The sequence below is a fragment of the Halyomorpha halys genome, unplaced genomic scaffold, assembly GCF_000696795.3.
Source record: "Halyomorpha halys isolate HHAL.00 unplaced genomic scaffold, Hhal_1.1 Scaffold540.1, whole genome shotgun sequence".
Taxonomy (NCBI): Eukaryota; Metazoa; Arthropoda; class Insecta; order Hemiptera; family Pentatomidae; genus Halyomorpha; species Halyomorpha halys.
Genome location: NW_027114507.1, coordinates 219,216 through 242,914, shown reverse-complemented (window position 1 = coordinate 242,914; position 23,699 = coordinate 219,216). Strand labels below are relative to the sequence as shown.

Sequence of the window (23,699 nt, the reverse complement as noted above, 5' to 3'; positions counted from 1 at the left end):
AAAAATAGGCATGGGAGTGACGGACCCACCTTATGAAAACCACGTCAAGAAACCCACTATGTATTTCCTAAGTACATCGTGCGAGGCCTTGGACCTTCACAGTCAGTTGCGCCAATAAACAAACAATCCATGCTCCAACATTTCATTATAAGCATATCATAGGTAAAAATCATAAAATCAGCTTTTTATAAATATACTGAATTTAACTTGAGTTTTTGTCTTTAAATATGGATAAATTATTAATGTCAGTTAAATTTATTTAAATTTACATTAACTTGTTCTTCTTTAAGCAAATTAGTTAATGATTAGTTGAAAATCTACTGCCTCGCTTATATTACTTTGTTGCAAACTTTGTTAAAAATGCCTTATGTTTTAATTTAGGCAATAATAAATTAAATTAAATAATAGCACTAATAGGATTTAATTTTTGTCTGCAATACCTCTAAATATGTTACCCTGTAATCAACTGTAAAAGAGATGTTGCAACACGTAATTATATTAAAATACGTGGTAGCCTTACTTATTTCATCTTTTAAACAGACACTTATAGCGAGTATGCTGGTTGATGTACAACATGTCATAATCTCAAAAAAGCAGAGATCAAAGCACAAAAAAAAAGGCAATCCTTCCCGGCCATTCCCACATAACTAATACGAGCGACAGTCCTTCATGGCTTTAAAAATTTTTCTTTAAACTGGAAGATAGTCAAATCAAGTAATATTTAAATAGCACCTGAAATTTGAAAACAGTTTGAATATATGTACATAATACTTAGGTATTTTCACTGTATCTGATCTCCAATGATTTTAAAAAATAATCATATTTTTGCAATTTTTTATGAATGTATATTTTATTAGGAATGATGTTATTTGAAATAGTATTATTTGTTCTTTATTTCTTAAGTTTACATTGTTTTTTTTGTTTTTTTCAACGCTACAACAGCTCTTGATGAAAGTTGGATGGGACAGTGCAATTCTCAGGACGCAGAAGAAAATAATGAAGGTAGGATAAAAAAAAAAAAAAGAAAGTATATTATATATTCAGCAAGATATTTATTAAGTAAAATATTGGTTGTATTAATACACTATTAATTAAAATTAAATTAAATCTGTACCGCTACAACCCATGAAGAGTCAGGGGTGCAGTACTTTGTAAGGGAGTACTGTTTCTAGACCAACAGTTGTCCAAGGAGGTGATTTGGTCAGAATCATGCTCAACTGCCAGATTTTTACCAAATGAAGGATACCCAATTTAGGAGGCCGGGTGGAACCCAGGAGGGCTCGAGAACCCACAAGAGTTGACTCATGGCTGCAGTGTAACAGAAAACCATTTTCTGCCCAGCCGGATTCGAACTCGGGTCCTAGGAGTTAGTAGTCATAGGCCTTACCCTGCGGCTACCTGCACCCCCATTAATACACTATACATTGTCATAATGAAAGTTCTCACCATAAGAAAGTGAATTTAGAATGATCCATTTAATCGTTTCTAAATTTTACATGTTTAAAGACGCTGATTTCGATTTGAATCTCATAAAATAAAGATAAAACAGAACTTTCTTAGTTTGCTAATTTGAAGCAAATATCAAATTTATCTGATTTTATGATTATTTAAAAGCATTTTATTCATCCACCTTGCTTTAGCTTCTGCATCATATTTTTCCATGGAGTTTGTCATATAATTGTTTATATATGTTTTTTTATTAATATAAGTAAATGTAAATATTTTAGGGAAGATTAGTTTGCATATGATAATTTATAAATATTTTTTTTATATTGAGGGCTGATAATTTTCACCAGAGATCAATTTTAATTATACTGTGAATTAAATTAGTGGTAAATCTATGTGATTTTTTATTAGTAAATGTAATTTTTCAAACACTGTGGATGTAGAACATTCAATTTATAAAAATATCAACGTAGTTGAGCTCTTTTAGTGATAATTAAACTAACTAAGACAATACTAAATAAAGTCATGTACCTCTTACATTAACCGTGTAAGGTCAGACCAATCTGGTATTAAATAAATAAATTAAAAAAAAGAATAAACAAAGTCATTTATCTAAAATATATAATAAATAAATACATATCTATGTGTAAATATATTTGATAGATTGAAAAACAGATTTCCCTTATTTGTTATTATTACAGTTGCTTGAGAGAAAATTTGCCCGAAGGCTGAATGTGAAAAATGTGGTTGGCTCAGGAATATGACAATCTGGCCAAATTAATGAAGATAATTTTTTAATATTGTTGATTTGACCAGTTCCGTGTTACTTATATTGTAATTAGTTAGTTTAATTAATATCAATATAAAATTTTCACTCTAAATATCTAATGTGAATGACAATAATTATAGTTTTACTTGTACTAATAAAGATGATATTCAGTGTAGAATGATGAGAATTAAACAGAGGAAATTTATTTGTAAACAATGATTGAAAAACAATATTAAAATGATTGATATGTCTTGTTTGTTTTTTAATATATGATTGAGTGCATATAGAATATGATTTATATGGCCAATACTTGGAAAAACAAACTACATGAATCTTATCTTATGAAAACAAAATTCATACTTAGATTTTTATTCAAATTGGTTAATCAGATTGTTATTTGTTACCTGTTTGTTTATGTTTATTTTAGATTCTATTTTTTTTTCTATCCTTACAGATGATGAGGGCGAGCAGTTTTGGATCAAACAAGAGGCTATAAATATATTAGAAGCAGAAATTTTAGAAGGTAAAGTTATCATTCATTACTTTATATAGGAAAACGAATGGGGAAGATGGAGACCTTTTCCGAAGGATGGTTTTAGTTATTGCAGAAAATCCATAGAAAAGAGATTGCTGAAAATAGTATCTCCACAAACATAATTAATTACAATAACAATACAGATAGTAATTACCTAAATTACAAAATCATAAGTTTCAAAATGTTCAGTTTCATTTGTTACAAACATTTCCAAGATATATCATCAATACAACCTCCAGTTTTCCTTACTTCCATATTACGTATATGTATACTCATAAGCTGTTTATTGTATACATACTTCGGAGTAATAAAATTTAATGACAGTAAGAAAGACCATTATTTTTTATCAGTGTAACATTTTAAGTCTGCCATAGGCACTTTCAAGGTTTTTTTTTTTAAATTATAAGACAGCTTATTGTGAGTGTTAAATCACAATAAATAAGAATGAAATGGTTAGCTAGAAATAGCATCCAATAATAAAATAATAATCATCTTTCTATTCTTATTACCATTAACCATCCTTATTCCAGGTGTAAAACTTCTGGGCCCGATATATGTAGTACAATCGCAGTTTTTAATTATTAGTTGTAAGGTTAAATATAAAAACATTTAACCTTCCCAGTTAACAAACCTATATATTTTCAAAACCAAGTTTAATCCCTAAAAAGACAGTTCGGTTTGTGTATTGGTAAAATGAATTCAAAATTCAGTAATATAATATAAGAAAATTCTCTGATGCTTCATGAAGTTCAGAACCAAGGGGGGATTAAAAAATTAGACAACCCATAATATATATAAATTAAAAAAAAAGTCCTGTAAAAATTCGGCAGCCTAAATCTAACACAATGAATGTATTTAATGAGTCAGAATCTAGAGAACCAAAATATTTCTCAAGGCATCCTGAACGTCTTCTACATGAAATTTATATTCAAAATAATATAAAATATATCTTGGTGTCAAGTTTTTTAGTTTTAAAAATTTCAAGTTAAACTATGACGAGGTATGATGAGAACACGCCCATGGATTGGTGTTAAATTTTTTCTCAGTTTACTATATATTTAATATTTTTATTTTAATTGAATAAAGCTTGCTTTTTTTGGTCAAAATTTTAAAATTAATGAAGCCAATCCAGTTAAGTTTTCTTTTTTTATTTAGTGAAAAAGGTTCATAAACTGCAGTTCTTCAATTTTGATTTCTTACTTGTTCAGAAAGAGGAAGATTATCTATCAAGATTTGAGAATAACAAGTTAACAAAAACAGTTTTTACACTAATTACATTAAAATATGTTATTATACTAATAACGCTGTTTTAACTTTTTATTTGTGTTATAGGCTCTGTTGATGGCAACTATACCTGCTTTCACTGTGGAAGAATTTATAGTAGTATTTCTATCTTAAGAGACCATATTGAAGCATTGCATATCCCAGAATTAAATAATGAAAATGTATGTTATGAAGCAAACATTGATTATAATAAAAACAAAGGGGCTATTTCAATATCAACTCTTCATAAAGTTGCCTTATATGACAAAAATAATGGTAAAAAGGCATACCAGTGCCCCTACTGCAAAAAAATATGTTCTCAAATTGGTAACCTAAAAATCCATATATTAGCGATCCATACAAAAGAAAAACCATACTCATGCCCACACTGTGAGTATAGGTCAAGCTCAGTCCATCCATTGAGGCATCACATTTCTGTCAAGCACAGTGATAAGAACTATTTCCAATGTTCATACTGCAGTTTCAGTGTCGGGACCAACAGAGAATTAAAGATACATGTAAAAAATAACCATAAAACTAAAAAATATTTTCCTTGCCAATATTGTGGAAAAACATTTGGAACTTCTGGTCATTTGAAACAACATGTCATTGCATTGCACACTGAAAAGTCCTTTCAATGCTCCTATTGTGATTATAAGACTTGTAGATCTACCGCACTCCAATGGCACATTATGTCAAAACATACAAAGGAAAAACCTTTTAAGTGTCCTTTTTGTACCTATGGAACGGTTATCAATTCTAGACTTAAATTTCATATCCGGAGTAAGCATTCGCTAGAAAGACCATTTCAGTGTTTGCATTGTGAATTCAAGACTAATGACCCTTATACTCTGAAACGACATACACAAGGTAAGCATGAGTATTATAAACCTTATGTATGTAGTTATTGCGATTACAGTTCAACTCATTCGAGTACTTTAAAATCACATATAATGGCAAAGCATACTAATGAAAAACCTAATCAATGCCCTCATTGCGAATTTAGAAGTGTTGAAGCTGGTGCTTTGCGGCGTCACATTATGGCCAAGCATACTAAAGAAAAACCATATAAATGCCAATATTGTGATTATAAATCAAGTCAATCTGTTCATTTAAAACACCATATAGTCGCAAGGCATACTGATAAAAAACCTTATCAATGTCCACAATGTGAGTTTAATTCCAGTTGGCCAGGACCATTAAAACATCATATTATGTCAAAGCATACTAACGAACAATCTTACCAGTGTCCCTATTGTGAATTTAGGGTTAGCCAACCTGGGAATTTAAAGCGTCATATTAAATCAAAACATAATGAGATGATGACTAATCATTAATTAATTAAAGACTGATGGGATATAGTATTTTGAATATTTAATTACTATGCTAACTATAAAATTGGTGAAATTTCAAAAAGTTCATCCTATTTAAGATGCAAAGTATTATATTCATTTAAGGTGGTAAATTACTTCGATAGATTGCAAATTTATATGAAACTGATTTTCCTTGATTTGGACCACTGGAGGTGACTTATACCTTCTTTATGGGATATACATGAAGCTGAAGAGAGGTGGTGGGCCCACATTTATCATTATTGGTAAGAACTGCTTGCCAAAAGAAGTAGAGGAGTTGCAACAAGGGTGAATGCTGCTGGAGGAGCATATGTACCAGGATTAGTAGTTGGAGGGAGTGTTCCCATGAGTAAAGTATGCAAATGCTTCCTAGGTTGCATAAGTTAGTCCAGTCAATGAATGCCCAATAAGGACTTAAAAAAGGGGCAAGCATTTGACTTTGGGAATTTGTTTAGGGTACAATGGAGATAACTTACCAAAAGTTACTGCGCATACCCTTTCCATAACATGGATAGAGAGGGTAAAAATATCACTTTTTTCCGTTTTTCACTTATATCTTGAAAACAATGTATTACATAGAAACAAATTTTATTTCACTGTTGCCGAAACCCATAAGCCGGAAAGAAAAAGAAAATCGCTTGTAAGGAAGGTTTTAATTGCAACTACCTCCAAAGTGAAATTCGTGCTATTTGTTCTCAATCATGTTAGGAGTTCCACACATATCCAATGATTGACCATTGATGTAAATGTATGTTTGAAAAACTCCATTAATGATGCGAGTTCATAGGCAGCCATACGGCCATTCATGAAGAAGAATGGAGCAGAAGACCACCAATGCATACAGACAAAACAAAGTTAAGGAAGGGGCCATCGCCTTCTGGATGGGTTAGGAGGGAATTTGGTACAGCTATGGGAAAGATGAAACCTTGTCTGCAAAAATGCTTGGGTGTAAATGATTGCATTGAAAAATATATGATTAATCTGGTTTGGCAAATAAATGTTGCTTTCTATTTTTAAGAAAAAATAAAATCATTCTTTTAAGATTCATTCTCATATATGCATTTCATCTTACATAGTTTTTTTGGGTATCGAGTTGGACCATTGACTTAGTTGATAGGCCTCAAAAGTTTCGACATGGAGTCTGGTCTTAAATGCCATTATTATTCTAGTCATTTCCTATTAATACCATTCAATTGCAGACTATCATTTTTTTTTTTGTCATTTTCAACCTGTTAATACTCGAATTCCTCAAGCATTCTTGCCTTCCTTTGTTGCCATATGATGAATATGATTTTCCCGATATATTAATAACAAATCTGAGCACAGCAAGCTAGATTTCATCCCGCTTGACTTCAATTTTTCTATATAGCAGACATCGCCAAAACTATTAAATGTCATGGAGTTTCTGTCTTTAGACTACAATCTAGGCTCCCTACTTATTAATCAGGGTGGATTAAGTTTTTCTTTCTTTTTTTTTTATGGAAAGCTTTGTTTACTTGTAATAAGTTTCGATAGTCTTATTGTTACTTGTTATTTGTAATAATAATAGTGATATAAGATAGGTTCTAAATTGCTCAAACAAATATACCTACTTAAATGCTTCTCAGATACCTTGTACTTTCTCTTCTCTTTGTTTATCATATGACAAAACTATTTTTTTACTACAATATGCCAATTGAAAATCATGTCTACCTCATTTTATGAACCAAATTTTATTGGAAAATTAGGAATCCAGTTAAATTTGGTTTTAACAATGAAAATTGTTAGTTTTATTTGTATGAAATGAAAAGTAGACTGCTTTCATAAAATTCTGTGTGCACGTGTGATGATTTTATCAATATTTGATGAATTACTCTAATAATATTCATGTATAACTCAATAATTTAATTTTTTTAGATGTTTTCATGATAACTAAAATCCAACCACAATAAGTTAAGATTTATTAAAGTAAACAATTACGACCATTATTATTAAACTTAGTTTTCTTGAGTTCAAATTTTAGGGGAGGGATTAAAAAAATCAACAATGCTCTGAAATGATAATGAACCAAAGATATCTTGATTAGAAAAGCAGTGTCAAATATTCTTTTAGTTGGTCTCAATTTAAATGTAACGAGAATACATCAATTGTGTAAAATATACATGTATATATGAATTTATGCTTCAAAGTAAATTTTCTGTTTGTATGATATTAACTAATAATCCTGTGATATTTATTTCATTGTAATTATTGTTCTAATGTAAGATTTTATAAATATCTTAATTGTAAATATATAAAGTTAAACTTTTGATTTCTAAGATTAATAAAGAAATTATTACTACATGTTTCTTATTTTCCTTAAATAGCATTTGATTAAAGTGTGACAATTTATATCAGCCTGTTCAGTTATAGGAAATGATTTAAGATTTTATTAGATGTATTTTTAACCAAGTCTTCAATAATTAAAATAAAAAATTCGACAGTAAATTTACTAACTGCAAAAGATATTAATATTGGTAGATATATTGATCATAGGTATAGTAATTGGCCATTTGAAGACTACAGGGGGTCATATTTTTTTGTTAAATTGAATAAAAAAAAAAAAAGTATAATCAAACATAATTTACAACTTCTTTTAAGGCTAAGTACAAACATACAATTTATTCTGGAAGATTATTGATTGACCGTGTGTAAAGATGAAAGGAATATGGTCCGGGTGCGGTAAAAAAAAAACTCAAATAGTAGAATTATACTATTTTAATGAGCCAACGTTCCGCCCCACGTTGCAGGGCTTCTTCAGGGCTATTTTGACGGCAGTCCAACAATTTATCCAGTTGTTTTTAAGATGTTTTGTCAGGAATTTGTTAAAACTAATTGTTTTCCCAAATCAATCTGTAAATATTGTGATACGTATACAACCAGGAATACACAATTCTCCGACTTTATCTCTGCCAGTTGAAAAGAGAAGTTTACTTTTTTTCCATAAAGTCAAATTAAACTCAAATAGTAAAATTATGAACTATTTTTATTTGAGACATTTCGCTCCATCTTGCAGGGCTTCGTCAGGACTGTTTTGACGGAAGTCAAAGTCAATATAATAAACAAAGTCACTCTGACTTTGAATCCCATCAAAACACCCCTGAAATGTTGGCTCAAATAAAAGTAGTACATAATTATACTATTTGAGTTTAATTTTACCACACCTGGACCATATACCAATTATTGATACACACGGTGAATCAGCAATCTTCCAAAAATATTTTACACAATCCATGAGATCTACCAAATGATGGATTGCCACCAACCTGATCAATTAGTATCATTAATGAGCATTATTGACCATCAGGTAACTCCTTTAAGGTTTCTTCAAATAAAAAATGAAACTACACCCCTACATAATAATGACACCACTAGAACATCAAAAGGTCACACAATTTATAATACTTGAACCAAAAAACCTTATAACACAAATTAGTGAAACTGTGGTCAATAAGAAGAACTATAAAAAGTCTATCTGAAGATTATAACAATGATGCATTTAGTAACAATAAAAAAAATATTAATCACTGGTTTTCAAAAATATTTTCATTTATTTTTAATATTTTATCCATACTTAATGTGAAACAATGTTATTAAAAAAACATATTTATTCATAGTTTACAAATTGAAAGAACCATACTTCAAATTTTAAGTGAAGAACTTCCTTAATATGATCTCAGGGTGTTAGGCCCTAAAGCCTCAGAGAACAACTTCCTTAGTTCCAATAGATCACTTTTTTTTTAGTAAATAATGAGTATAAATAAATAATACAGGTGTCATTTATAACAAGAGGTAATAAAATACTGAGTCATATAAACAATATCTTTAATAATATTAACATATTTACACAGTATTATATTGACAGTTCAAACTTACAAGTAAAAATTCCTTTCAGAAAGCAAGTTTCTTCATAAGCAAATACAAGTCTTGATCAACTTCAAACCCATGCAGATTATTAGGATCACCCTGAAGCCTCATAAGTAACCCTCCAAAAGAAACATAGGCAGAAAGTTTGGATTTGGAATGTTCACGGATATTGTCTTCACCTTCAATCCTATATAATTTCCCATACATCACATATTCGAAACTGTTGGCTCTGGATGCATCGTTTTCGATGGGGGCCCATTCTTGAGTGTCAGAATAACCATCTTCATAAAGTGTTGTTGTTATGACCAAACGAAATTTATCTCCCAGTTCCATAGGATATAACCAAGTGTTGACATCCAAAATTAAGTCCATTTTAAACGATTCACTTTCGCAATGTAGTCGACTAACTCGATCAAACATTTTACCGTTTGGATCAATATCTTTCACGTTAAAAATATCTTCAAACAAAACACCAGCCATGGTAAAAACGAGACCAAACAACAATTCACACTAAAGGCGGCCTTTCAAGCGACTTCTGCACGTTGGGATCAGCAACGGCTATCGATACATTGTAAATTACAGAGAGGTAGGAGATATTGTTCGTTCCTTATAACAATATTTCTCATAATAATAAGCTGGTTATTAATTTTGGCTTCTTTTACTAATTAAAACAAATGCATTGATTAAAAATTATACATTCTTATATAGAGCAAAGTTATTACAATTAAAAAATAGTGATCGATAAGTTAAATATTCACTTTCTTTCAGATGTTGAGACTGGGAGAGAAAAATGTCTCTTTTGAAAAATAAGGAAGTAGCACAGGAAACAATATTTTTAAAACTATTTGAATTACGAAAACTGTTTAACACAGACATATTTTTTTATTAATCAAATCACATTAGTTAACTTTCAAATCAAAATACTGTGGTCATTAAACATCAATTCATTAAAGAACACATCTGAATCAGAAAAACAAAGCATAGAGAATCTATTTTTCTAAAAACAGGAGCGGATAATTAAAAGAAGGCTTTAAAAGCCGTAAAGACATTTTGGAATTACATATATTTTGTTTATTAATAGGTAATCACTTATTTCTACCACTTTTTTGAGAGAGAACTGTATTTTATTCTTCAATGATTGGCATGATACCGCAATGAATTATACTGTTTAAAAATTTAATATTTTAACTTTTTAAATCAAAATATCAAAGTTATGTTCACTGATATAATTTAATTTGTTCTTCAATTGTGATGTCATTCTACTAGATTGTTGATAAATGACTTCAATCATAGTAATAACGATGTATCTGTTGTTTTTCGCAGATTTTATGTAAAGAAATGATTGGTGTACAGCTAATAGAATGAAAAATATAAGTAAAACATATTTTATTGTAACTTAGTATTAACTGTAGTAACAAAGTTATAGTATTCACAACACGAAATATTATCTATAAAAATTACATTTTAGGTTGGTTCCAAGGACCGGTTCAAGTTAGCAAACTGTCAGGAGCATGCGGAGTAGAGGATTTGGGGAGGGAAAAACACGTACAGTTCATGTTGACCAACCTGAAATGTAATTTTTATGGCTACATTGCTTAAACAGTGGTGAATCTGAGAAAGAAAAAAAATCTTGATTTGATTTACACTTGGACCTACTACAAGGATAGTATCCTATACTGCTTTTACTTTCTTTACTGAATTCGTCCTATAGACTGTCCCAGAGCTATTGGAGTTGTTAAAAATTAATCTCAATCTACGGTAGATTCTATATAATATCTCAATCATAAAATAAAAAAAATATTATTCATGGAAGACGCCACTATTCAAGAAAAGCAGCGATAAAGTTCTACACCTACACGAAATTCCCAAATTATATTACAGCACAATTCACAAAAATACTTCATAGCTTGCCATAAGCCTGCAGCTCTTCTTGCTGTCCCATTTCTAGTCATACCTAATTAGCAAATGGATTTGTATCTATTGCTGCACGTTATTACATAACTATGTAATTATATTCAGATAAATTATATGATGAACTAGGATATACTTTTATTTCTACAGAATGCTTTTAATGAGTTACTCGAATATACCGATTCTGCCAAAGTAATTATTGATATAAGACTGTTGATAGACTGATGTCTTGGTTCATCAGCATTAATGTGTAGCTTTATTATGAGAAAAAATTCGACACCAAGAATATAAAATTTTGTGAACATACAGAATAAGAGTGTTAAACTTTTGCTGGATTCATCATTGTTATTTCTATTTGTTTTAACATTTTGTAGGAGTCTGTGGACATTTAAAAGTAATCAGTATCCAATTGCTTAAAGATAAGTGTGTCATACGACAATTTACATTCATTGATATGTCACTTAAAATTACCTCAGAATTGTTTGAGTAACATTAAAATTACATTAGTCTAGCTAGCGGACCTTTAGTTATGCAAACTGTCAGCAACATTTGTACAATTAAATTAAACTTAACTAGATAATATTTCGTGTTGTGAATAATACAACTAGGTAACTACAGTTCATACTAAGTAACAATAAAATATGATTCACTTATTAGTATTTTTCATTCTATTGGCCGCACCCCGATCATTTCTTCATATAAAATCGGCGAAAAACAACAGATACATCGTTATAACTACAATTGAAGTCACTCCTCAACAATCTAGAAAAATGGCATCATAATTAAAGAACAAATTAAATTATATCAGTGAAAATAACTTTGATGTTTCGATTTAAAAAGTTAAAATATTAAATTTTTAAACAGTATAATTCATTGCGGTATCACACCAATCATTGAAGAATAAAATACAGTTCTCTCCCAAAAAAGTGGTAGAAATAAGTGATTACCGATTAATAAACAAAAAAAATATAATTCCAAAATGTCTTTACGGCTTTTAAAGCCTTCTTTTAGTTATCCGCTTCTGTTCTTTGAAAAATAGATTCTCTGTGCTTTGTTTTTCTGATTCAGATGTGTTCGCTAATGAATTGATGTTTAATGGCCACAGAATTTTCTTTTGAAAGTTAACTGATGTGAATGATTAATAAAATATTAAATTATGTCCGTGTTGAACAGTTTTCGTAATCCAAATAGTTTTAAAAATATTGTTACCTGTGCTACTTCCTTAGTTTTCAAAAGAGATATTTTTCTGTCCCAGTCTCTACATCTGAAAGAAAGTGAATATTTAACTTTTCAGTCACAATTTTTTAATTATAGTAACTTTGCTCTATATAAGAATGTATCATTTTTAATTAATGCATTTGTTTTAATTAGTTAAAGAAGTCAAAATTAATAACCAGCTTATTATTGAGGGGAATATTGTTCCTGCACCATGGGAGGATCGATTATTAAAAACAGCTCTGAATACAGAATGCTGTGCTGTTTGTAGTCTTGGTGTTGAAATTAAGCATACAGTAAGTTTCAAGCTTAACCAATATGTTGAAAGGAATATTTATAAACAATAGAAGTTTGAGTTTTGTATACATTAAAGGGGTTGACTTGTATCCTTGATGCATTACTCAGTGATTAAAATGATGTGATACTAAACACTTTATTTTCTACATAATTTGCACATTTACTTAAAGGTGATGCTATTACATGATTTCAATGTTTTTGTTTTGGGTTCAAGTTGCACTCCAAAGGTATGAGTAATCCTCTAAAAGTACTCTAGTTATTTCTGTATGTTTATAGTTATATTGTATTGAACCTTATCTATTTACTATTATTTAAGTATTCTATTTACCATAAATGATTCCTAATTAGTTTATATATAAATCTTATTTCAGGATGTGCCTCTGCTTGCTCAATTTGTCCGTTCTGATGGATGTATGTTGCCTCGTAGAATAACTGGCCTTTGTAAAACACAGCATAAAAGGATTACATATATGGTGGCAATGGCTCAAAAAGCTGGTGAGAATTCAGTTCTATTACATACATTTTTGTAACAATTTTATATGAAAAAAACATTTTATAAAGTATTGCAACATGCAATTAAAAATTAATCATCCAATTCCAAGACTAGGGTGCTGACATTTTCATTTCTGTATGTATATATGCATATTTTACTATATTATAAAATGAGGATAAATAATTGAGGTATTAGTTCATTAAGCAAACTTCAATGGCTGAAGTTCATTCAAATTCAGTACTTATTTATACAGAATAGATTATTGCAGGGACCAACCTCTTTAAAAAAAAAAGTGGGTGTTGGTGTGCAGAAACTGCCAAGAGGGAGGCTTATTTTTCAGCTAGACAATGCTACTTGTCCACTGAGTAAAAAATTTGTTTGAAGCCAAAAATATTTCAGTTTTTCCATGGCTTACCCAATCACCAGACTTCAATATTATTGAGAACTGTTGGGTAAAACTTTCTCAAGCTGTTTATGCACAAGTGAAACAGTTCACCTCCAATGGGAAACTAAAAACTTATATAAAAAAAATGTATATATTCCACAATAGTGCTTACAAAAGTTGTTTAAATTTTTTCCAAAAGAATTGGTGCATTTATTATATGGATTTAACTTATGTAAATATAAGGGAATAAGGGTGGATCAATACATTACTGAATTCTAATCGTATCATCTAACTACTGGAGTAATCGGGAAATGTACAATAAAGACAGTGTGGCCTAAATTTTTGTCGCATTGAATTTTAATTTTTTTTTCTATAATTCATTAGTAAATTTGTTTCCTAAAAATGTTTTTTGTTTGTTATAATAACCTGAAATATTTTTAAGACATCATGTCTGGTAGAATTACGAAGGGTCATCTTAAAAAATTGGGGGGGCTTATTTTGTTTTTTGGTTGAGTAGTGGTACCAGATATATTTTGCCCAAAATCCTTATTTTGTGAATTTATTTTGGCATTTTTCATATTAACTTTTATTCGCACAAAAATACTTATGATAAATTACTTAATGATACATTTATCGAGCTTTAATTGTGTATCTGGTGTATGGCTTTCCACAACCAAAAGTTTCCAAATAACAAGACATAAACATTGTGTGAATTTGTTCGGAAAATATTGAAACTGTTACTGCCTTGAAGATAATCATTATTAACTACTTTATGGAGCAAATATTTCCACTAGGTTTACGAAAAAGTTTAAAGGTTCTCTCTTTCAGAAAAATTACAGCTTTTCAATTAATTAACCTTTAAATGTATAAGCCATAGATATCTATGCCTAATTACTCCATGTTACTTTCCAAAATAAATATATAAAATCTTAATTTCTCATCATTTGGAAAAACTAGGAAACTAGAAGAGGTTCAGATGTCTATTAGCACTCAATATACCATATTGAGTACCATAAAGTTTTATAATGATTATGTTTTCAGAAATTAGTTTCCATGGCACTCATCAAAATAAATGCCATGTCTATCCTTTTCATGTACAGATATATGTAATGCTTTCACTATTACGCCTTTTTTGACACATTTTTTAGAGACCTAGTTTTCGATCATATTTCCTAATCTAGTTAAAAATCTGGCAGTATATAGATTTCTTACTAATGAGCTCCTTAAATGCCAGATTTTTCCTTAGACTGGAGTAATAACTCAACTGAATTTAGAAGATATTATCTAAGTATTTATCAACCCCCTTATAATATACTACTTACCAGCTATTTAAATGTTGTGCACAAAATATGAAATGTTTTTAAGTCAACATAGTTGTACTTAAAATTTGCCATGAGAGAAATTTTAAAATACAATTGTCGATTTACAAACATATAGTAAATCCATTTTAGAACCTATCAAGACAATGAATTCATTGTCTGGTTCGAGCAACACTATGATAAGATTCTAAAACTCAATTGAATAAATAAAAACTTGAAAATGGATTTGGCTTATTCTGGAATATAACACCTTAATTCCACTTTTGCCTGCTAATAAATAAGTTAGATGAATTGTTTATTCAAAATAAAATATGTTCTTGAAGAAAGATTGCATTTAAATTTATATGCCATATTTTGGGTGCACTATTCTCTCTTTAAATTATATGTATTTGTTTAATTATGTTAAATTTGTTCTAGAAAAAACTGTTTTACCAAAAAAATATATATATCAGACTACCTCTTGCATTCTAATTTTATTGCTTAATTCTGTTTACAGGTTTAATGTCCATATTGAATCCACCCAATTCCAAGCAAGATCCCAAAATGCGACCTAAGTGGAAAAAGTTTAATACATATTTTGATGAATCCACAATAAGGCTTCCGAGAGAATATAGATTTAAACCTACAATGAGGTTTGAAAAAGATGTTTAAGTTAGTTCATTATATGATGATGAAGTCCTGTTTTCTATAGATTTCATTTTTAATATTGAATAAAATAATAAAATTATTAATTTTTCTTTCTTTTAAGCCCCATGGGTGCGTGTGGTTGTCATGATGATAACGCGTTGAGAGTAGCCTCTTTTTCTGCATTCTGGTAATGCATTTTAAGAGAGAGCTGAAGAACTTTTGGATCATTTGGGAAGGGGTAGTCTGTATTTTGTGTCAGTCAGTTGGTGATGGGGCTCACTCACCAGGTTTATTGATTCAAATAATTTAATTATTAGTACTTAATATGATTTAATGTACTTAGTATTTAATTACAAGTCAAGTCTAAGTCTGTGTGTCTGCCACCAAAGTGGCCATCCTGTCGATGTCAGTGTCCTAAATAATGGGTTTGTACAGTACTGATGGCTGTCAAAAAATTAGATGTGTCTCCTCTATATAAATTCTGTCACAGTCGGTAGTTTGAATGTCGAAAATTATTAAAATCATGATTTTATTTTTGTACAAAGAGACTTGGGTATTTTATATAGGTATGGTGTGAGTTACAAGATTGCTAGTTATTATCTTACATCATTGATTTTTTTGTTATAGGAGTACTATATATGATGTATCTATTATGATACTACCATATGCATTATATATATAAAGTGGTCACCAATAACTGGATTTTTATCATTCACTAAGTGGTAGTTCAACCAAAAACACATTGCTACTCTTCTCTCTCTTTCTAATGTGGGTAAATTCAGGACTAACAACCAACAATCTATTTTAGTTTAATACATATTTTGGCAAAATAGTTTTAATTGTTAATTTTAACAGAGATAAGGTATTTATATGAACCTATATGTGTAACATCGTAAATGAGTCACCAAACAAACATCATTATTGAGGATACTTTTTAAATAAATCTGCCAAGGATATTTAACAAAAATTTTTATAAATATAATTTTATCAAACTTTCTTAAACTGCAGAAACCTCTTTAACCTTGAACTACATATTTCTTTCCAAGATGTTCATATTGGAGCAAAATATTTTAAAGCACCTCATTAGCAAATGTTCTTTGTGATAAAATTTTGAAGTATGCTAGTTATTGTGTGAATGATAGTCTCAGATTTCAGTTAATTATTTTTAATAGCTCATTAAATCCTGATAGACATGATGTAAAAAGATAAACCAAAGAAATGTAAATATATAAGATAAACTGAAAGAAGGCTGAACTGAAATAATCCATAAATTAACTAAAATTTATTGATTAAAATGTTATGAAAAAAAACAAAAAACAAATAAATAACAATTATACTGCCTTTCCTTTCCGGATTTGTAATACCTATGAGATAAGAGCTAACTCAGTAAGGAACAAATATTTGTATTTTAAAATACAAACAAGGAAATAACAGGGAATAATGTATATAACAAAACAGAATGACCATCACACTGCTCTATTAAGGCCTAAAAAGACACAATACATTAGAGACACCAGCACATGTATTTAGCTCTAATTTTTTTCTACTTAAACTAATATCTCTTGGAATTTGGAATTAGTTTCTAGATGTTCATTTATCTCATGCCAAACCTGAAAAATAAAAATAAAATAATTAAAAGCCTAAGAAAGTGCAAATAAAAAATATTCTTAATTAAACACAATAATGATTACAAAAAAAACAAAACAAGAAAAAGGTATGACAAAGACACTGTCAATTAAAATAGTTACATTTAAATGTTGAAATGAAACTTCAAAAAATAATAGAAGTGTCCCAAAATATTTGAATCTCACAAATACAAAGGATCATTATTAATTGAACAAGAATAATAATGTCATAAAATATTGTAAGCAAAACAATTAAAGACAAAAGATAGACAATTTTTTTACTAAAAACTCTGGATCAATACTTAAAATAACATTTTTTTTTGTATAGAATTTTTAGCTATACTTGAAAATTTAAATAAATTTTGTTAAAACATAAGATCTTTTTAATGATCTAAAAGTATTAATGAATTTGAGTCATAAGTCTCCTAAAATTTAGTTAAAAAATCGGTTTCGTTAATATTAATTTAAAATTATGAAAACTACAGAAAAAATTAAAGAGTGAACTAACGGTTGGATTCCTTGCACTGTCTGATAGCCTCATTAAAACCAGAACACAATGACAGATCATCATTATCAGCAGCACATTTCAAGAACTGTTTGATTTCCCAAGCACAAGGGCCAGTTGGTTCAGCAGCTCCTTGAGGGGCATACTGCTGGGCTGCTGGGGCAGCAGCGACAGGCTGTGCAACATCACTTCCACCACTGCCACCACTAAACATGCTAGTAAGTCCATGACCGACGACATGACCCTGTAAATAAATTTAAAACAAAAATTCATAATTTTAACATTTCAGTAAAAAATGGTTTTAGCAATTATTTTCTAACTAGTAAAATATTGTAAAAATTTCACCCTTTCGATTCAGAAAGATTTGAACTCAACGGACAATGACTGAAATAATTATAAAGAGTGCAATATAAGGAAAGCTAGATATCTACAAATTTTACTGTTAAACTTAGATCGCTTGAACATATTTGTATGGCTCATTGAATGTCCATACAACTACCAGATTAGCGAAGAATGGAATAATATATTAACTATATATTCTTCCTATATTACCTAGGTTGTGTTAAAAATTTGTTTAAGAGTTCTTTTACAAGTTTCTCCCATTTGATGGCTCCAGTAGGAGATTTTGTTAAAATTGGCAGAAATTGAACAGAATATCATAAGTTTGGTAATCTGGTAACAATATAACCTTGAAGACACGGAAGTGGAAGTATTATTGGAGGAAGATTCATCCCAAATGCAAAAAAGAACTTACATCTACATTAAGAGTGACTCGATAATTTTCACATCATTTAAAATTGTAGGGAATGATTAAAAAAACAAGAAAATTTGATTGATTGAAAAAGCAAAGATGTTGAATGCCGACTTTGCATGAGTGAAGTGCTGCTTGTCAGACATAACAAAAAGGTTTTTTTTTGCATCATAGTCGCTGGTGATAAAAGATGAATCCACTACGATAACCCAAAAAAGAGAAAATAATAGAGAACACAAGACCTTGCTTCAACCAAGACAGCTAAACTGAATATTCATGGAAAAAAACTCATGCAGTGTATTTGGTGGAATCAGCTTGGTGTCGTGTATTATGAGTTGCTCAAACGAGCAAAGCTATTACTGGATATATCTACCAAACACAATAAGATTATCATTTCACACATAACAAAGTTAATCTACTACGTGTTGATGCACATCCACACGATATGGTGCCAGTTTTAGCCTATTTGGATATCCCTTACTTAATTGGGATGTCCTACTCCAACCATTGTATTCACCAGACATTGCCTCCTACGATTATCACTAGCTGCGGTCGGTGGAACATGATCTGTCTGAGCAGTGCTTTACATCATTTGAAGACACCAAAAATTAGGATGATTCGTGGATAAACTAAAAAAATGAGTTATTTCGGTGTAGTATCCGAATGCTGCAAGAAATAAGGGAAAAGATAATGGTTTGTGATGGACAATAGTTTGGCTAAAATGTAATGCACCATTCTTTCACAATAAATTATTTAATTTCTAAAATTAATTTTATATAGAAAATGGCAGAAACTTATTTTTATCCTCATATAACTAATACTTACAACAGCTGAACCAACAGCAACTCCACCAGCCGTAGCAGCCATCTGTTTAAACATACTCGGCTGTTCCTGAGCAACCATTGGTGGATGAGCGGGAGCTGGAGCAGGAGCAGGGGCACGTTGCGCTGGTGCAGTCCTCATGGGAACTGACCTATTGAATCAAAAAGTAAATCATATTTTTTTTATAACAGAATAATACGTTTACAATCAGAAGTTAAAGAAAACTATATAAAATGGATTAATTAAAACAACTTAACCATGTCTAATAACAATGTAATCAAAATTTTTATTCATTGTAACATAGAAATATAACTAAAACATCAGCAACTCTAATATAATTTATTTCCTTTAACACTAATAATTAGAGTCCAGCTTTAAGATCACAAAATAAACAATCAAGGAAGATGGTTTAGGTGTGGCAAAATGGACCTCAAATAGTACAAAACAAGCCCTTCCAAGCGGGACAAAATCTTTTTGTACTACTAAAGTTCCTTAATCGATCGCACTTGGACCATCTTCCTTGATCAATTACAGACAATTGATCTTCTGATAAAATCTGATTAGTGGTAAGAGTTAAAAGAGAATTTCTTTTAATCACTTTTACCTCTAACCTGATGATATAGTCAAGTAATTAGTTACAAACAAACAAATTATAACAGTCCAATAAATAGACACTGTATATTTAATACAACTTTTAACAAACTAAAAATTATGTTATTGCACCTATTGTGCTGTGCTGCTAACCATTTTGAAACATTTTTTTTTTTATTGTTTATCTTTATACTTTGTGTTTGTAAACATTTCAAATCTTTTGGCTCTGATCACATTGTTTACCTTTAAAGCTTGTATTAAATATACAGTATTTATTTAACTATTATAATTTTTTTGTTTGAAACTAATTAATTGACTGACTGTATCATCAGTTTACAGGTAAAAGTGATTAAAAGAAATTCACTCAAACATTATAATGTTAAATTTCTAAAAAAAATTCTTGTTTTGATGTTAATTTCAAGAATATAAAGATATATTGACCAATTTGTTCAAAAAAGAATAATGGAAATAATCTAAACTGAGTTTTAACATAAATTTTTATAAATTTCAAAATCTTGAATTTCTGAAAGTTTATAGATGAAGAATGAAACTTGTAAACTGATAAATTCGCATTAGCCTTGTATTTAATGCTGGTTGCTTCTCAAGGTCAGTAAATCAAATTAATATTTATTCCAAACCCGTGTGATAATTTATTTTAATTACTAATTGAAAATTACATACGTAAGAACAATTTCACTTATACTTCAAACCATTTGAAGGTTTTATTGCACTGGTCCCCTCATTCATGGAATCCATTAATAGAACAAATATAATCTCAATGTATTTATGTTAAACATTTGCTAAAAAATCATATTATTAGCAATTCTACTTATTTCTAAATTGGCAGTAACTGATGAATGACCAATTACACCCTTAACTAGGCAGTCAGACATATTCATTGGAACAACCAATTGACACCATTTGTACAGATAAAATATTTTTTCTTCCATCCTATACATACTGCCACAACTAATGCATGAAAGACCAAATCAGAATTTATCTTGTGACTATAGTAATTATCATAAAATGAGATATAGAGTGTTTTAAAGACATATAGAAACTACCGCTAAACTAATTATAACATTAACAGAAACTATTAAAATTTCAATTTTTTATAACAGAATCTGTTTTAAACCCAATACTAATAAACAGATTTCACAACCATGGAAATACATAAAAAAACCCAAAAAGATCAATATCTTTACTAGACATAAATATTTAACAATCTGAAGAGTGAAAAAAGTTTTTCAATCAAGAATGAGATCATAGGGCCTCTTTCATTTCTGCACAAAATATTATTACTTCATGATTGAATTTACAATAACCAGGACTATCTTTTGCTTGACAAAGTATTATCTTTTTTAAAACATGCAGTATCTAAAGAATATAGTTTTGAACAATTCAGTCGAATAAATTAAATGGATAAAATTGAAATTGAAGTTAACGGCCTATAGAATTTACTAAAAAAAAAAAAAAATAAAGTAGGGTAAATACTATGAAAAGTTCAAAATATTCAGTAACCATTAGGTAATAGATAAAACTAAACAAATATCCGTGATTTTTTAGCCATTAGATAATAAGAAAACTTAATATTACTAAAATGAAGATAAGAAATTAGTAGCTTATGCAAGACACATGTAATTGTTGCAATACATTCATTATGTGGAATCTGTGATTTTAACAAGGCTAGATGTTCAATAAGAACATACCTTGAAGGTGGAGGAGAAGCAGATCTTCCACGGCGTGGCATTTTTGATTTTTTAAAACAGTCGTCAAATCTAGATTTTTCTTCTTACTGACGAAGTCCAGAACGTTCGAGGTTATAAAGGAACAGATGATAAAAATAATCGAGCAAATGACGCATATATCATGCTTGCCACACTTGTCTTATTTTACAATCATATATTTTTGTTCTATTTAAAAAATAAAGAAATGGCATAACGCGGAAATAATGCATATTGTTATAAATTCAATAATATTTATAATCCATTTACTGCTATCTCTTAAAAATACTAAGCGCTTTAATTTAGATTTTTTGATTACACACTATGCCGTTGTATTGAAACTAAATTGGGTAATGTTGCTGCTGTTCTATTATTTGCTAGAAATTACAACATTATTAAGAAATCCAAAAATTACAAGAATCATGTAATCAGATACTTATTATTATAATGTTTAAATGCAGAGCAAGACTTATAGAATATATATGTTCCTGAATATTAGGAATTACGCGAGATTTTTTTAAGATAATTGTTTCGAATAGTATTTTAGGACTCTTGTTTTCTTAACCAGAGAGGTAATGGCGAAATTTAATTCGTCTTATCACCAAGAATTTTATTTTAAATTATTTCTATGAAGACTGAAAACATACAACTCCATTTTGAATCCCATTCAACTACGTTTAACTGATAAGAACTCTTGGCATTAGATATAGTTGCAGGTTTCGTCTTTTCGGCCATCTGACATTATTTTATTTACTTTATTTTTATTTTTATTAATAGACTGATATGATGAATAACATTTAAACCTATGGGACTCCCTGAGTCAAGCTCATCCTGTTTATCAGGTTTATAAAATCTGGAACATCAGCTTCGAAAAGGCATTAAATCTAACATTTTATGTCTATGTTGGGCGATTGGACTTTTCTCTGACTAAAACATTATTTAATTATTGAAAACAAAGGCATAATAATAAATCCAAACGGACATAAAAGGAGGAGTATATTTACATAGCCTGAGTTGCATTTATACAACGATCATACGATCATTTGGAGGGTTCAGTAAACCCCTTTTAAACGAGAAGAAATCGATAGCTGTAACCTTATTGAAGCAGTAATAATAATGATTGGGTAGGTTATAACCTACGACAGTATTACTATTAGGTTTGTCCCAACGAAAGCATTAACTAATGAGGTGTTTGATAAAGCGTTACTGATTGTCAAACCATTCTGTGCCAACACCATTAACAACCATCACCTCAACACCTTTCTCTAATAAAACCTTTCAAAACCCTAACTTACAAGTTCAGAACAAATCCAACTATCTCACTCAAGTATCAAGATATCCTTCCGACATTACCCCATATGTTCAGCATCATAAATATGCTTGAGACCTGTCTGCATCCAAGTATTTTGTATTATTATAATAAGACCGATCAATTTTTTTGAGACCCATCAACCCAGCATTGGTGTTTATTTTTAGTCAGGTTACTTCTTACAAACAACTTCGTTTTATTTTCCGGGAACCCCTATTACAGTTTCCCCAGGAATCGTCTATTACTTTCAATAAGAAGCTAATTGAAAAATCATGCAGTACTTGATGAAACATCGTTAACTAGTGAAACAAAAATCGAAAAAGGTTACTCAGAAGGTTATCTGACAATAGAACTGAAGATGGAAGTACACTAGCTCTCAAGGCTCATAACAGAGAATTAAATGATCTGCTGTTTATGTCGTTTAGGAGGTATTGTGGGAACATTTTCGTCTAAAGTGAAAACACTAGATTGCATATATGCTCTTTTGAACGAAATGAAATTAACAACATTGTAGAGAATAGATTTGTTCCCTTTTGTTACCTTACTTGAGCCTTGCAAGAGAAAGGAATTGCGTCCTTTTTGAGATGATTAGATGGTTCTATTCAGTTCATTCTCATTAAATTTTTTAAAAAATCCTTATTTTGTGGATCTTTGCCCTTTAGAATGAAAGCTCCTCATACGGTCATTCTTGAAAATAGTAGGAATCAGGAAAATATTGACACTATCAATGGGATTACCCCCCTACATGGGCAATAAAATTATTATCCCAGCTAGCCCATTTCTCCTTTTTCACTTCTCACTCCTCATTGTTGCAGAATTAATTAAAGATAGGACATACAGTGTTAGCTATCGTATAAAAGTTTTATTTTAAGAAG

At 29.8% G+C, this 23,699-nt stretch overlaps 4 protein-coding genes across 4 annotated transcripts in view; 2 read left to right on the top strand and 2 right to left on the bottom strand.

The window, feature by feature from the left end:
* LOC106684045 (zinc finger X-chromosomal protein) overlaps window positions 1-6,291 on the top strand; it is an 11,138-nt gene extending 4,847 nt beyond the window's left edge. The window contains exons 4-6 of the mRNA XM_014425880.2: window positions 943-1,002; window positions 2,670-2,738; window positions 4,083-6,291. Coding sequence (XP_014281366.1) covers window positions 943-1,002; window positions 2,670-2,738; window positions 4,083-5,350 — 1,397 coding nt within the window. The 3' untranslated portion in view covers window positions 5,351-6,291. The remainder of the gene's footprint in view (window positions 1-942; window positions 1,003-2,669; window positions 2,739-4,082) is intronic.
* A 2,900-nt stretch (window positions 6,292-9,191) lies between these two features.
* Window positions 9,192-9,818, bottom strand: Rpb8 (DNA-directed RNA polymerases I, II, and III subunit Rpb8). The gene has a single exon (XM_014425867.3). The coding sequence runs from the start codon at window positions 9,728-9,730 to the stop codon at window positions 9,275-9,277; it is 456 nt and encodes a 151-aa protein (XP_014281353.1). The 5' UTR covers window positions 9,731-9,818; the 3' UTR covers window positions 9,192-9,274.
* Window positions 9,819-12,243: 2,425 nt separating this feature from the next.
* Window positions 12,244-15,601, top strand: mRpS18A (mitochondrial ribosomal protein S18A). Its single transcript, XM_014425877.2, has 4 exons — window positions 12,244-12,435; window positions 12,533-12,672; window positions 13,045-13,168; window positions 15,367-15,601. Exons 1-4 carry the CDS (start codon window positions 12,318-12,320, stop codon window positions 15,519-15,521), a joined length of 537 nt encoding a protein of 178 aa, XP_014281363.1. The 5' UTR covers window positions 12,244-12,317; the 3' UTR covers window positions 15,522-15,601.
* Window positions 15,602-16,764: 1,163 nt separating this feature from the next.
* LOC106684044 (coiled-coil-helix-coiled-coil-helix domain-containing protein 2) lies at window positions 16,765-21,659 on the bottom strand. The gene is made up of 4 exons (XM_014425878.3): window positions 21,501-21,659; window positions 19,204-19,351; window positions 17,631-17,871; window positions 16,765-17,107 (listed from the first exon to the last, which is right to left on the bottom strand). The coding sequence occupies exons 1-4, from the start codon at window positions 21,539-21,541 to the stop codon at window positions 17,097-17,099; spliced, it is 441 nt and encodes a 146-aa protein (XP_014281364.1). The 5' UTR covers window positions 21,542-21,659; the 3' UTR covers window positions 16,765-17,096.
* Window positions 21,660-23,699: the final 2,040 nt, after the last annotated feature.

What these genes read in the sequence shown, in the direction of transcription:
- Rpb8 (XM_014425867.3), bottom strand. Translation starts at nt 9,730, where the DNA reads ATGGCTGGTGTTTTGTTTGAAGATATTTTTAACGTGAAAGATATTGAT.
- mRpS18A (XM_014425877.2), top strand. Translation starts at nt 12,318, where the DNA reads ATGTCCGTGTTGAACAGTTTTCGTAATCCAAATAGTTTTAAAAATATT. An exon ending in GTCTCTACATCTGAAAGAAA is followed by an intron (nt 12,436 to 12,532) that starts GTGAATATTTAA and finishes TGTTTTAATTAG; the next exon opens with TTAAAGAAGTCAAAATTAAT. An exon ending in GGCAATGGCTCAAAAAGCTG is followed by an intron (nt 13,169 to 15,366) that starts GTGAGAATTCAG and finishes TTCTGTTTACAG; the next exon opens with GTTTAATGTCCATATTGAAT.
- LOC106684044 (XM_014425878.3), bottom strand. Translation starts at nt 21,541, where the DNA reads ATGCCACGCCGTGGAAGATCTGCTTCTCCTCCACCTTCAAG. An exon ending in GCTTCTCCTCCACCTTCAAG is followed by an intron (nt 19,352 to 21,500) that starts GTATGTTCTTAT and finishes TTGATTCAATAG; the next exon opens with GTCAGTTCCCATGAGGACTG. An exon ending in TTGCTGTTGGTTCAGCTGTT is followed by an intron (nt 17,872 to 19,203) that starts GTAAGTATTAGT and finishes ATTTATTTACAG; the next exon opens with GGTCATGTCGTCGGTCATGG.